The sequence below is a fragment of the Lethenteron reissneri genome, chromosome 42, assembly GCF_015708825.2.
Source record: "Lethenteron reissneri isolate LAM-NWPU_2019-01 chromosome 42, ASM1570882v1, whole genome shotgun sequence".
Taxonomy (NCBI): Eukaryota; Metazoa; Chordata; class Hyperoartia; order Petromyzontiformes; family Petromyzontidae; genus Lethenteron; species Lethenteron reissneri.
Window position 1 is genome coordinate 6,593,147 of NC_083820.1, and position 12,480 is coordinate 6,605,626.

The 12,480-nt window shown below is 50.5% G+C and overlaps 1 protein-coding gene across 4 annotated transcripts; it reads left to right on the plus strand.

The window, feature by feature from the left end:
* The first annotated feature begins 144 nt into the window (after nucleotides 1–144).
* LOC133352877 (palmitoyltransferase ZDHHC23-B-like) lies at nucleotides 145–11,822 on the plus strand. Of its 4 annotated transcripts, XM_061568860.1 has the most exons (7): nucleotides 145–154; nucleotides 2,199–2,274; nucleotides 3,791–3,999; nucleotides 6,951–7,515; nucleotides 7,920–8,050; nucleotides 8,941–9,108; nucleotides 9,374–11,822. In XM_061568860.1, exons 3-7 carry the CDS (start codon nucleotides 3,809–3,811, stop codon nucleotides 9,621–9,623), a joined length of 1,305 nt encoding a protein of 434 aa, XP_061424844.1. In that variant the 5' UTR covers nucleotides 145–154; nucleotides 2,199–2,274; nucleotides 3,791–3,808; the 3' UTR covers nucleotides 9,624–11,822. The 4 variants fall into 4 exon arrangements, with proteins under 4 accessions (XP_061424844.1, XP_061424845.1, XP_061424846.1 ...); XM_061568861.1 differs by lacking the exon at nucleotides 145–154 and having other exon boundaries at nucleotides 1,517–2,270; XM_061568862.1 differs by lacking the exons at nucleotides 145–154; nucleotides 2,199–2,274 and adding an exon at nucleotides 2,782–2,842.
* The last annotated feature ends 658 nt before the right edge of the window (nucleotides 11,823–12,480 follow it).

Consider the following 12,480-nt stretch of genomic DNA (forward strand, 5'->3'; position numbering starts at 1 on the left):
TCACATTAAAGATGTTCAATTCTTTATTGTGAGAATTAGCAACGCTGTGGCGCCACCTTGTGCCCAGTCTCTGTAATTGCCCCGGGCGGGTTGGACTCGCCATCACTAATTAACAGACAATCAATTATTAAGCTCCTGGTTTCCGCCAAAAGAGGTACTCATTCCCACAGCGGTGTCTCTATCACGTATACAAGCGACAATGTACATGTAGGTGTGTGTGAATATTAGTGTAAGTTTACGAGTATGCACATATGTGTGTGTATAGGGCGCTCTGTACTGCACGTGCTTAGTCCATTCGTATCATAGTCGTACAGCTGGTATGTTATGTGTACACGTGTGTGTACACGTGTGTGTATACGTGTGTGTGTGTATACGGCCTTCATCGGTGATAGCACTTGCCCCAACAGTCTGTGCAGGCTATACGGGTGATCTTGGTCTTTGTTTGTGTGTGTGTACACGCGTGTATGTGTGTCCACGTGTGTGTGTCCACGTGTGTGTGTGTACACGTGTGTGTGTTACACGTGTGTGTGTGTACACGTGTGTGTGTGTTACACGTGTGTGTGTACACGTGTGTGTGTGTGTGGTACACGTATGTGTGTGTTACACGTGTGTGTGTACACGTGTGTGTGTGTTACACGTGTGTGTGTGGTACACGTGTGTGTGTGTGTACACGTGTGTGTGTGTACACGTGTGTGTGTACACGTGTGTGTATGTGTGGCTTGAAGAAATTGGGCTCCCGTATGTAACGAGAAGTCGTTCGTAAAAATGTGTCTCACCGTGTCACTGTCACCAGGCGGAAGTCCGGTCCGGGTGTGTGCGTGGTGTAAGTTACGGTGCTGTAGTCAACACACACACACAGCAGTCATTCACTGTGGGTCTGTGGGGTTGTACCGGTGTGTGTGGTGTGAGTTAGAGGACTGTAGTACACACACACACACGTCAGTCATTCACTGTGGGTCTGTGAGGTTGTACGGTGTGTGTGTGTGGTGTGAGTTACAGTGCTGTAGTCAACACACACACAGACTACAGTCATTCACTGTGGGTTTGTGAGGTTGTACGGTGTGTGTGTGGTGTAAGTTAGAGGACTGTAGTCAACACACACACACACGACAGTCATTCACTGTGGGTCTGTGAGGTTGTACGGTGTGTGTGTGGTGTGAGTTACAGTGCTGTAGTCAGCACACACACAGACTACAGTCATTCACTGTGGGTTTGTGAGGTTGTACGGTGTGTGTGTGGTGTAAGTTACAAGACTGTAGTCAACACACACACAGACTACAGTCATTCACTGTGGGTCTGTGAGGTTGTACCGGTGTGTGTGGTGTGAGTTAGAGGACTGTAGTCAACAGACACACACAGCAGTCATTCACTGTGGGTTTGTGAGGTTGTACGGTGTGTGTGTGGTGTAAGTTAGAGGACCGTAGTCAACACACACGCACAGGCTACAGTCATTCACTGTGGGTCTGTGAGGTTGTACGGTGTGTGTGGTGTGAGTTACAGTGCTGTAGTCAACACACACACAGACTACAGTCATTCACTGTGGGTTTGTGAGGTTGTACGGTGTGTGTGTGGTGTAAGTTACAAGACTGTAGTCAACACACACACAGACTACAGTCATTCACTGTGGGTCTGTGAGGTTGTACCGGTGTGTGTGGTGTGAGTTAGAGGACTGTAGTCAACAGACACACACAGCAGTCATTCACTGTGGGTTTGTGAGGTTGTACGGTGTGTGTGTGGTGTAAGTTAGAGGACCGTAGTCAACACACACGCACAGGCTACAGTCATTCACTGTGGGTCTGTGAGGTTGTACGGTGTGTGTGGTGTGAGTTACAGGACTGTAGTCAACACACGCGCTACAGTCATTCACTCTCGGTCTCTTTAGGTTGCACGGGCGATCTTTGTGTGTGTGTGTGACCTGTGTATGTGTGCGTGTGTGTAGCTATCCACAGCTGTTAGGGGAGACAAAGGCGGCCGGGCGTGGTTCTGGCCACCCCCTTCATCGGTTTGCTACTTGCTTACAGATGTTGGGGTTTGGGGGGAGGTATTTTGTCATTGTCCGTAAACACTCTATTACAACTCACCGATGATACGACGGAATGGTCGGTGTGGATAACACCACGCCCGACCGCCTTTGTCTCCCCCAGCGCTGATGTGTGTGTGGTTTTTGGCACCCCCCCCTTCCCCCCTCCCTCCACCAGGTACGGGCATTCATCATTGCCTCGGGAGGGGTGAGAGATGTCTGCTCGGCGGAGTTTGGAGCCATCCATTGAGTAGGTACGCAAAAATCTGTCGAAACTTGACCCACGCAGAAACGATCAAGGATACTCTTGTATAAGGGGCCGTCCATAAATGACGTCACGCACCTAGGGGGGCTGGGGGGGGGGGTCAGACATTTGTGACGATGTGTGACGAGGGGGGGGGGTGAGAAATGTGACGTCACATCAAAATGCGCAACTTTAAATAAATATAGACAACACGTTCTACTTAATTAAATAGACTTTTTAATAAATGTTTTCTCCTACAACATCAGAGTGCAGCGCCACATTAAATACGCACTACCATGACAATAGTTTAAAGCGATTTAAAGCATGTTTTATATTTGGGGGGGGGGGGGGCAGAGCTTTGTGACGTCATAGTTGAGGGGGGGGGGTCTGACTTTTTGTGACGCCATGCGACGAGGGGGGGGGGGGGAAATCGTCCAAAATCGCGTGACGTCATTTATGGACGGCCCCTAACCGCACAACTGTCATGCAGGGGGCGCTGCAAACCTACTCGCCCCCTGCATGAACGACGGAGGCGCAGGGACTGACGTTCGATTACGTTGGAATCGATCTGCAAACAGGTGAAAGTCCGCATCGAACCGAACCCCCATCAAGGCCATCTACTTAACGACGAGAGAAAATTCACACGAAATGTAGTTTTCAATTAAGTCTTCCAGATGTGAAATGAAATATGCTTTTAATTAAGAAATACAATTATCTAATTCAAAACAAAATACAATTCAAAACATCAAAACGGAGCATCCGGTGCTTGTGTGAATGCGTCGTTCGTGTGCAACTTTTTTGTGACTTTCCTGGCCGAAGGCCGTAAATGATTGTGAGGGTCGTCGCAGGCGCCCCCGAACAACCCCTAGTTAATAATATTGACGCGTTTAAGTAAACAGATAGTCCACCGCCCCTGGACTATCTAACTCATTTGAAGGCCAATGTAGACAAATTATATTATTATTGAGGCGTCACCCCCCCCCCCGTTTCCTATACGCATTTGGGTTAACCCCCCCCCCCCTCCATGCGTACGTACTAAATGGATGGCCCCTTTCCCCACCGTACGAGGGCTCGATCCGACCACGGATTTATCAGAGCCTTGACTCGCCACGTACCGGTGTCAAACTGGTGCGCAGTGGCCGGATTAAACTCGTGCGGGGCCTGTAGCATATGTTTTAAAGGGGCCCTAAATATATTTTAAAAAACACAAATATAAAAAAAAATATGGAACTTGTATAGTAAAGTTATTGTATTTTTTTCCATTTGCTATACAGCCAGATAATACGACAAATCGCCAAACTTAAACACCCAGTCGTTCATAAAAGTTGAAGGCGGTATAGTACTATAGTAATAGGGCAAGTGCAGAATCACTTAACCGGAATTGATAGCTTGAAAGCATTTAGCGCGGGGCCCTTAAAAGTCCGGGGCCCGTAGCATATGTAGCTCTACTCTTTGGTTCCTTCAGTAAAGTCACGTAGCTACTTTTGCTACTCATGATAATCTGGCACTGCCGGTGTGGGTCGCAGGTTAGCAGCCCCTGGGCCATGGAGGGGATGAAGGAGGGAGACCGGGCTCCCGGGAGACCCCCCGCGGTCTCGGGCAAGAGAGGCCGGCGGGCACCTGCCCCGGGCAGCGAGGAGCTGTGCTGCTGCGAGTTCGTCAACAGGCAAGGACAGACGACTCACTTGCTGGCGTGCTGCTGTGACTGCGAGGAGCTGGACTCCACCTGCGACAGGTGAACACACGCGCGTGTGTGTGTGTGTGCGTCTGAATACACCTGTGTGTGTGTGAGGTGTGTGTGTGGGAATACACCTGTGTGTGTGTGAGGTGTGTGTCTGAATACACCTGTGTGTGTGTGAGGTGTGTGTCCGTGTGAAGACACCTGTGAGTGAGGTGTGAGTGTGAGTGAATACACCAACATCAGTGACGATTATCTAAACCGGTCCTGGGCCTCCCCTAGGTCGACTCGGCCTCAAATGAGTGAGCCATACAAAATTATCAACTTAAAAATTAGCCTTGTTATATTTGGTCAAACATTTAATTAACTCACCCCTAATGCGATGGCTGGAACTGCTTCTCTTTGGTGAGGCGTGTGATGTTAGCTGGTATTGATGATGTTGCTACTCGCAACTGCTTTTCCAGGTTTGCTCCTAGTTTTATTGAATTTCGAGTCCCGCCTGCGGTTGCCTTGGCAGGGCCACACCAAATGGTTTTGCGGGCATTCTACGGCCCGCGGGCCGGACGTTCCCCAACCCCTGGGCTAGGTGAACCCGAGAAGGGCACGTGACCAGGAGAGGATAAGGACGGGGGCCAGAAGAGGACCGAGGGGACACGTGATGTGAGGTTCCAGAACCTTCGGGGAAGATCCCGAAGGGGGCGTGGCCAAGGGCAGAGCAAGGCCACGCTCGGGGGATAAGGAGCTGGTCCTGTGAGCCGAGCGGGGCTGTTCTCTGGGATCAACCTGTCATGCTACGCTCTTCGCTCTCCGGGCACGACATCGTGAACCAGGCAGCGCGTTAGCTGACCTGGTCCGATTATCTAGTTAGCCCGTTAAGTGGTCAAGTAGTTTCGATTTAAAGCTTTCATGACTGCAGGGATTCATCTTCTTGGTTCTTTCGGTAAAGTCACGTAGAAGGGAAATAATAAAATAATTAGAATAAAATTATACAAAATAAATCGGACGCTGTCTTTCCGACAGCCCTGTTTGCGTTGTGGCTGCTTGCGTTGTGGCCGAAATGTCGTGAGAATTATTTTATAATGTTTTATTTTTATTATTTTATTATTTCCCTTCTACGTGACTTTACCGAAAGAACCAAGAAGATGGTCAAGTTGTTGCCCGTGGTGGTCACCACCCTATGTCGTTATCCCGCCAAGAGTGTATATAGTTACGTAGTTACCCTGTTGTGGTGTGTAATACGCATGTTGCCTCCAAGTTAGAAGTGTCTGCCTCCGTGGAACCCACTACAATAGTATCATATTTTATCGCCGTAACGCGATTATCCTTGCTAATGTTATGTATTTCATGAACTAAACAAACTGTAAAAGTTGTCAATAAATAACTGCGCTCCACTAAATCAGACTGTTGCTCAATGACGGAATGACGGTTAGATGTCACCGTTTGTGACGTGATTTTATTTGAATGTTGTGCAACTTGGTACACGGGCATTATCCAATGTTTGGGCTTGTAAAGTTGCAATGGTCAAACGATTTACGCCAATGCCTTTGCTGGACAAACTCCCGTTCAACGATTTTACCATGCAGCCTTTGGCACTTATCGTTACGATTCATCGTTGATTGTTATTTTTTTTGGATCAGATCGTTGCGTGAGTATACCACGTGCCAGTGTGTTGTGTCGTAACGCCCCTCCACCACCCGACGCAGTCGAATAGACAAAGCTGTCACGTGAATAAATGCGTCAATGTACAATACCTGTCCACCCCTTATCAGTGCCTACCTTATTACAGACCAATTCAGACCTTATTGGTCACCCCGTGCCCCTTACGAATCTCAAATGTTCATCCTACAAAGTCCCATCACAAGAGAGAAACACAAACAAATAGACAGAAATTCTGTTTGAATGCCCGTATTGAAACGGCTGGACGCCGTATGGACCTACAAACTAAATTTTCCTGTACAAGAATACGGGTAAACTGTATAGGTTGACAGGTATGATGTACCATCGCTTCAGCACTATTATTCACACGATCGGACCCAACAGTAATCGATGATGACTTCGGTTAAATATTTTTCGATTTAAAGCTTTCGTGACTGCAGGGATTCATCTTCTTGGTTCTTTCGGTAAAGTCACGTAGAAGGGAAGTAATAAAATAATAAAAATAAAACATAATAAAACAATTCTCACGACGTTTCGGCCACAACGCAAGCAGCCGTCCTCAGGTGAAGAATGAGACAATGCCAAGCTAAGAGCTTATATATAAGCTGCGTTGGAGGTGGAAGAAAGAGCGCCTTAACAAAAGAATGTGCATATGAAGAGGAATTTAGCATATACATACATACATGTAGCATATACATACATACATGTATATGCTAAATGTGCATATGAAGAGGAATTTAGCATATACATACATACATGTATATGCTAAATTCCTCTTCATATGCACATTCTTTTGTTAAGGCGCTCTTTCTTCCACCTCCAACGCAGCTTATATATAAGCTCTTAGCTTATGTATGTATATGCTAAATTCCTCTTCATATGCACATTCTTTTGTTAAGGCGCTCTTTCTTCCACCTCCAACGCAGCTTATATATAAGCTCTTAGCTTGGCATTGTCTCATTATTCACCTGAGGACGGCTGCTTGCGTTGTGGCCGAAACGTCGTGAGAATTGTTTTATTATGTTTTATTTTTATTATTTCGGTTAAATAACTTTAAAACACCAAAGCATATGGAAAAACAGATAAAATAAAAATGCAAAACACATTTACAAAGGGATGGCAAATGGATGTTACAGTTATCGTCATAGTGTGTACATTTACATCATATATCGCAGCACACGCTGGTGTTAGATTGTATATGCGCGTATGCTTGTGTATGTGTGTGTGAACACAGCGATGGGTGTATGCACCCGTGCGTGTGGATACCCCCGTGTATCTAAATGGTAAGCGGGAGTGTAGCGGTTAGTACACTGCGTGATGAATCCTGCGTCCCTCTCGCCTACGCACCACAGCTGCTTCAGGTGTCAGGGCGTCGGCCTCGCCTCGCTGCATTCGCTGTGCGACGACATCACCGACCGGATCCGCGTGCCGCGGTGGTGCCCGGCGGTCGGCCGCAACGCCACCGGCACCGGCACCGCCAGAGCGAACGGCGGCGCTCGCCGCCTGCTGACCCCGGCGGACGCGGCCTCCATCCCGCCGGTGCTGCTGCTCCCGGCCGCCCTGCGGGTCGCGGCGCTCCACCCGGCCGCCACCCTCGCCGCGGCGCTCGCGGCACCAGCGCTGCTGCTCGCCTACTTCCTCGCCACGCACCGCCGCCGTCGCCGCTCCCCCTTCTTCCTGCGTCTGGGCCTCGCCTCGCTGCTCTACCTCTACGCCGTGTTCTCCTGGGAGCTGTGGTGGCGGCGGGGGCGGACGTGGTTCCGAGACGCGACGGAGATGGCGATGACGAGCGGAGGAGGAGGAGGAGGAATCGGCGACGGACAGTGGCTGTGCGTGACGGCCCTCTTCGCGGCCGTGCTGCTGCTGCTGCACTGCTCACGACGCGACCCGGGATACCTGGACCCCAGCGATGCCGAGGTGCGTGCTCACGATAGTTAATTATTTTTATAATTTTCTCTTTCAAATGAGGTTGGTTTCTAACCGAGGCGATGTGTTCGTGCGTACGTATACCCGGCGACCCAGGTTCGATTTATGCTCATGGCCAATGCCAGTGATGATGATCTGAACCGGTCCTGGGTCTCCCCTAGGTCGACTCGGCCTCAAATGAGCACCTAATGCGGTGTATAAACATTGCCACTACGGAGACAAAGGCGGCCGGGTGTGGTGTTGGCCACTCACCCCCTCGTGTGCTGTGCCGGCCTTCATAGGTGCTCGCTAACAGCACTTGCCCCAATAGTCTGTGCTTGTGCGTGTGTGTGTACGTGCGTTTGTGTACATTGCCGTGTGTACGTGCGTGTGTGTGTGAATGTGGTGGAGTCCAGGAGGGGGCGGCTGGCTCTCCCGGTAGCGAGCGTCGTGCCTGTGAGGTGTGCGGCGCGAGGCGCCCTGCGCGGGCCGGGCATTGCCGCGTGTGCGATCGCTGCGTGCGGAGGTTCGACCACCACTGCGTCTGGTGAGAGCCTCTCACCCTCTCAGCCTCTCACCAGCAGGGGGCCGCAAACTCGGACTTGGGTGCGTCAGCTGGTGAGGCCCCCGTTGAGCCAAACGGATCTGTTACCGGGACGGCCACGGCCCAAGAAAGACGGCAACGGTGGAAGTTACCGGACAGTGCAGGGAGGGAATGGGCCAACTCAACAAGAATAATTGATGCAAAACCCACACCAGAGCTTACTGCAAACAGGGTAAACAATAGGGTTAAATAAATAAACAAAACCGCCGTCAAAATATAATTTCACAGACGCGTGTAAATTAAACAGCCTCGCACATAACGGAGCTTGGTTATAGCATTCGTAGCAATAGCGGCAGAGGGAACAAACCCATGCCCATGGGCCAGATAGAGCCCATGACTTAATTTCATACGTCCTCGTGGCCACGTGAGGCCCTACCACTTTTGACGTGGCCCACGAACGAAGCGGGGCTGCAGCCAGAACAGGCGCCAACAGTTTGCCCGAGCTCCCTGGCCCGACATTGGGATGTTTGGCCAACTCCAATTACGTGTGATCATACGCGTGGGAGTGGAAACTGGAGCGCTCGGAAAAAAAAACCCCAAGTGCGTGAAGGAACCAACACTATATTTTCCCCCCGTACAAATTAGTCAGTACTTTTGCTGTACCGCCTTGTGGCCAACCAGGGTAGGGCCCCTCCTCGGCGGCCCACGTAAAGGGGAGTTGCACAACTTTTGTGCGGTGATCCACCAACCTTCGCTTTTGCCTCCAGAGCGCCGGATCAGCGGTAGCCACGTGCAGCAGCGTCGCCACCACCGCCAATGCCACTGCTGCCACCTGCTGGCCGGCTAAATCGCCATTGATCAGACGTTGTGACGACCGTCTTTCCCAAGCGCAGGATCGACAGCTGCGTGGGCGAGGGAAACCACGTGTGCTTCGTGGCGCTGCTGGCGCTGTTCGTGGCCACGGTGTGCGTGGGGCTCGCACTGGCGCTGCCGATCGTCTGCCCCGGCTCCCCGCTCGCGCTGGCGCTCGTCTACTGCCCGCATGCCTACGAGCGCGCCGAGTGAGTGCGCAAACTTCGTCATTATCATCATCGTCGTCGTCGTCATCAGCATCACCATCATCTCCATCATCATCGCCATCATTGTCACCATCACCTTCATCATCGTCACCTTCATTGTGTGTTCCGCAGGGCCGTGCTGGTGTACGCTTGCGCCGTGCACACATGTTAACATACCCGCGTTCATGCGCTGCGCTGTTGTACGTGTGTGCGGGTGTACATATGTTCGTGTACCCCGTGTTCACGCACACGTGCGCGTGTTCCGCAGGGATGCGCTGGTGTACGCGTGCGCCGTGTACGCGGCGCTGGCCGCCGTCTTCGTGTCGCTCCTCCTCTGCGTGCAGCTCTGGCACGTCGCCCGCAACGAGACGCAGCGCGAGGCCGCGCTGGCGGCGCGCGGGGGCCACCGTCACGGGGGCCACCGGAGCCACGACCGCGGGGTCGTGCGGAACTGCAAGGAGTTCTTGATGCTGGGGCGCGAGCGATCGCGAGGGAAGAGCGCGGCGGAGATCGTGTGACGGAATGGGTCGTTGAGCGAGCAAGCGAGTGAGCGGGCGGGCGAATCGATCGATGGCTTGGCCAGTAACCGCGCCTCCCAAACTAAGGTGCTCTTAAGAAACCTAGGTTTCAGTGCAGTTGCTCTAGACTCCTAAAGCAACTATCACGAGAGTGATGAAGTCACGGAAAACCACCAAGTTGAATACAGACACATGGACAAACACGAAGACGGACACACATACGAATCGGACACACGGACAAACACAGAGGCACACGTGAATAAGACAAAGACTCCCCAGCAAGTGCTGTTAGCAAGTAGCACCTATGATGGCCGGCACGGCATACGAGGGGGTGGGTGGACAGTACCACGCCCGGCCGCCTTTTTTTCTCCCCAATGGCGATGTTTACACATCGCACCAGGCACTCATTTGAGGCTGAGTCGACCTAGGGTGAGCGTGAATCGAATTCGGGTCGCCGGGTTAGTTGCGAATCAGGAGATGACAGATTCCCCCTTGCTTACATGAACCGGGATACACACTTAACTTTTTGACTTCATATTTTCTTTTTTAAATCAAAGTTGTTTCTTGCCATTTTGTAGAGATTCCACATTTTAGAGTAAGGTGCCAGTCAACCCCTGACTTCCCAAAGGTTGTGGCACTCATTTTATCGACCACGTAAGGGGTGATGGGCTAGCAAGAACTCTATTGGTTCCAAAAGAAAACACTATCGAGACCTGGCAGACACAACCATCGTGGAGATCCATGTGTTGATTGGTGTAATTGCAAGCATGCAGTTAGTGTTGTTCGACATATTGGCTCCATCTGGAGTGTTATTCAGTTGAACCTTTTAGATTCAATGTGCTCTCCTTCGCGGGAATAACGTGACGAACACTTTTACAAACGCAAGCACTGTCCGCAGCTGATTAGAAAACGCATCTGCCAGAAAAGTGCACACCGGACAGAGACAATAATGATTTCTTTTTTCAAAATCAGCTCAGGGTTCCCGTAAATCGCGTGGCTTCTGTGTGGCCACCCGCACTCTGAATCTCTCCCCTACCCCCAAATATTTGGGGGCTTTTTTAAAATTCCTGTGATGTAAGTTGTCTCGGGTGAAATACGTTGGCTCTGCTTTGACAGTCGTCAGTGGAGTGCAGCCACAAATGTGCCTCACGGAGAGATTCTGAGCGATCAGTTTGCCCACCGGGGGACAAACGGTTCCACGTTTAAGCGTGCTGTACACAAATAACACATTTCCTTTAATGGTTTATTATTATTTTCAAATTTACAAGCACACAGTGTGCGCACTTACGTCGTAAAGTTGCGCGTGTTTTCAATTGTCATTTTTTTTCAGAGTGATAGATGCAAAGACAAAGATCCCCCGGATAGCCTTGAACAGACTTTTAGGGCAAGTTACTGTTAGCAAGCGCCTCTGAATGCCGGCACGGCACACAAGGAGGAGTGGTGAGGCCAGAACCACGCCCGGTCGCCTTTGTCTCCCTCGTGGCGATGTTTTCACATCCCACCAGGTACTCATTTACTGCCGAGTCGACCTAGGGGAGGCCCAGGTACGGTGCAGATAATCGTCACTGGTGTCGGCTGTGAGCGGGAATTGAAGCAGGGTCGCTGGATTCGTAGCGCAGCGCTAGCTCAGCACGACACTACCGCTTCCCCTAGAATAACTCGATAGTGATATACCACACAGGGCAGGGGGAGCGTTGGTGCAGTAGTTCGCGCGCCGTTACATGAACCCGAGTGCAATTCCAGTTTGAGTTAAGAGCCCACGGCTGACGTCGGCGGCGAGTGTGTTGCCCAGAGCCAGTGTCATGTGCCCTTCCTTCGCCAACCGGCAATGATCATCGTGGTGAAGTATGGTCAAGCAACCCTCCGCCAATCCACCCCCACACCCCATTGCATATGCGGTATTGGGGGTAGGGAATGCCTTCATCCGACAGTTGACAAAGTTGTTCAAGTTATTATTTATTGTACGAGTATGTTTATGATATTTGCTGTGCGTCACGCACACTGTAGAATTATTATCTTGGTTCACTGTGATTTTTCCACGAATTATAATCATAAAAAATAAAGTCGTTGCTGTTTAATGGTGGTGTACTGTTACTTATTAGTGCTAGTTTTAACTGTGTTATTTAAGCACCTCTGTTGTTTCTAAGGCGTAACTTACAGCAAGGGTAAGGACAATAAACAATGTTCGGGTTCTCACAATTTTTTGTTAGCTCCTTTGTTATTCCACTGCTGGATGGGGCCTTCACATGGATGAGGATCTTGGAGGGGAGGAGAGTGAGCTGTGAGGTAGGAGAGAGTGATGACTGTGAGATATGATTTCTCGCTCATGGGTGCCCAATTTAAAATGTGCAAGTCAACATTCGATCCATGCAGCCTCAGCAGCAGCAGCATTCAGGTAGCAGACACAACGTTTGGTAGGTAGCCTTGCATGAGGATAATCCGAGCGAAAATATGCACGTTACCTTACTGTTTGGTTCTTTCGGTAAAGTCACGTAGGTAGAAAAATAATAGATCACGGCGTTTCGATCGCATCAGGCGGGACAACCACAGCAAGAAAAAACTGCTGAAGTAGGCGGTGGTTGTCCCACCTGATGACCATTGCTTGTGTTGCGATCGAAACGTCGTGATCTTTTCTTTTTCTGCCTACGTGACTTTACCGAAAGAACCAAAGAGTATGGATTCCTGCAGTCACGAAAGCTTCAAATCAAGATTGCACTTGACCTTGTTTCGCAAGCGCGTGTGCAGTTGAACACGGGACCACATCGAAGATAGTTCAATAAGACGGTGGTAACGACGGCGCGGGCGGTGGGGGGGGAGATAAGAGATTGGAGGAAACCCAAAGGAGGTAAATTTGGTG

What these genes read in the sequence shown, in the direction of transcription:
- LOC133352877 (XM_061568858.1), top strand. Translation starts at nt 3,758, where the DNA reads ATGATAATCTGGCACTGCCGGTGTGGGTCGCAGGTTAGCAGCCCCTGG. An exon ending in TTCGACCACCACTGCGTCTG is followed by an intron (nt 8,051 to 8,940) that starts GTGAGAGCCTCT and finishes TCCCAAGCGCAG; the next exon opens with GATCGACAGCTGCGTGGGCG. An exon ending in CATGCCTACGAGCGCGCCGA is followed by an intron (nt 9,109 to 9,373) that starts GTGAGTGCGCAA and finishes CGTGTTCCGCAG; the next exon opens with GGATGCGCTGGTGTACGCGT.